This window comes from Anneissia japonica, unplaced genomic scaffold, assembly GCF_011630105.1.
Source record: "Anneissia japonica isolate Jap-2015-1 unplaced genomic scaffold, ASM1163010v1 scaffold287984_len174378_cov152, whole genome shotgun sequence".
Classification (NCBI taxonomy): Eukaryota; Metazoa; Echinodermata; class Crinoidea; order Comatulida; family Comatulidae; genus Anneissia; species Anneissia japonica.
In genome coordinates, this window is record NW_022749600.1 from 42,309 (window position 1) to 44,135 (window position 1,827).

Consider the following 1,827-nt stretch of genomic DNA (forward strand, 5'->3'; position numbering starts at 1 on the left):
ATAATAATAATAATAATAATAATAACAGTAATAATAATAACAATAATAACAATATTAATAATAACAATAACATTAACAATAATAATAATAATAATAACAATAACATTAACAATAATAATAATAATAATAACAACAACAACAATAGTAATAATAATAATAACAATAATAATAATAATAATAATAATAATAATAATAACGACAATAATAATAATAATAATAATAATAATAATAATAACGACAATAATAATAAACAATTATAGTTAGGTTGTGAGTACACTATAGGAAATAAACGCCGAAGGAGCCATTATTTCCTGAAAAAAAATTCCTGAAGTCGCAGAGCTGAAGGCAACCGTTGAAGGAAATAATGGTTCTTTCTGCTTCTATTTCATATAGTGTACAAAAATTCTTCACTATAATTGCTTTATAAGTCATTTGTGACGTCCATCACCTTTTCTATGGCCTTTTGTAATCAAACCGCTTGTTGTAGAGCAGTTGCTATAGGCCCTTTAAAATCCATCAAACTGCTGGTTGCTCAGTGATCGCTGTGCGGGTGCATTAGCTGCGCGTATTAGCTGCGCCTTATTATTTTTAGTTGTTTTACAAGTCAATCACCCTGTTTATCTCATAAGCATTATGCCTTATTAGCTGTCCTAGCAACGAAATATTCCATCGCGATGTACTGTAGTAAAATCACTCCACCACTGACTGATTTTTGTGATAATGATGATGATAATAGCAATACAAATAATTTAGTCTACATTAACTTTAATGCACTAATGACCATTTGCAGGAAGCATCAAGATATGACTGTAGCCTTTGGAAATCTTCAAGAGTATAAATTTTTCGAATGAGCTTCGTGTCAAGAGCATAGAGTCAGCATTGTGAGTTTAGATTTAACTTGATATCATTTATGCAAAATTTCAAAAGCAAGGGACTTCCGTGTGGAACTTCGGATTTTACATGGAGCCGAGTAAAAAGGAACCTTTAAATGTAACCCCGTTGCTCTCGCTCACTCAGATAACTGATAAGAAATGTTAACAAATTACCTGATATATCAATCTTTTTTAAAAGTTTTAACAATTAATTCAATTCTTGACTGACCTTATCAAACACTTCTTCAAAATCTGTTATATAACGTGACAGTGGGAATGGCAATAAATGGCTTTGTATGCCGTACGAATAGGAGAGTAGTGATATTTATAGAACACGTTTGGAGTGAACTCTTGAATTATATTCTTTATATAAAAAAAGAGCAGAAATGAACTACTGATTTAAAAAATAGGCATTGCCTACAGGTAAACTATCTTTTTTATCATTACTTGTGATCGTAGAAGTTTTGACCTTATTACCGTGGGCAGTTTTACTCCATCCCTATTTTTTTTTTAGGGGGGGGGGGGGTGGATTAGAACACATAGGGCCTACCATTGGAAAGTTTATTTAAGTATTCATAATATTTACGTTCGCTTGTCTTTTTAAAACTAACGGGATACAAGAAGGAAATATCAAAACAAACTTTTTCTGCCAACGCATTAAAGCGATATATTAGTCTGCAGTTTCTTTTCTTAACGCGGGAAAAGCCAATAATAGCAATGATAATATTTGCAACATTTTATATTTATTATTATAAGATTAAATATTATTTCACTTGTACAGGCCAAAAACAACCAGATCTATGATGTACATAAGGTGAAAGAAGATCCACTGACACACAAAGAATCGTCCATCGGTGCTTATGGGGGAAATAAATCAATCGGAGGAGACCTATACAATGCCTTTAAAGTAATTTCCGGGCATTGGAAAAACTCAGAAAAATAAAGCTGAATAATG

At 31.4% G+C, this 1,827-nt stretch overlaps 1 protein-coding gene across 1 annotated transcript in view; it reads left to right on the top strand.

Annotated features, from left to right (window-relative positions):
* The window catches only part of LOC117121119 (low-density lipoprotein receptor-related protein 6-like), a 33,072-nt gene extending 31,260 nt beyond the window's left edge, over positions 1-1,812 (top strand). The window contains exons 11-12 of the mRNA XM_033266220.1: positions 791-881; positions 1,654-1,812. Of these exons, the coding sequence (XP_033122111.1) occupies positions 791-851 (61 nt within the window). The 3' untranslated portion in view covers positions 852-881; positions 1,654-1,812. The remainder of the gene's footprint in view (positions 1-790; positions 882-1,653) is intronic.
* The last annotated feature ends 15 nt before the right edge of the window (positions 1,813-1,827 follow it).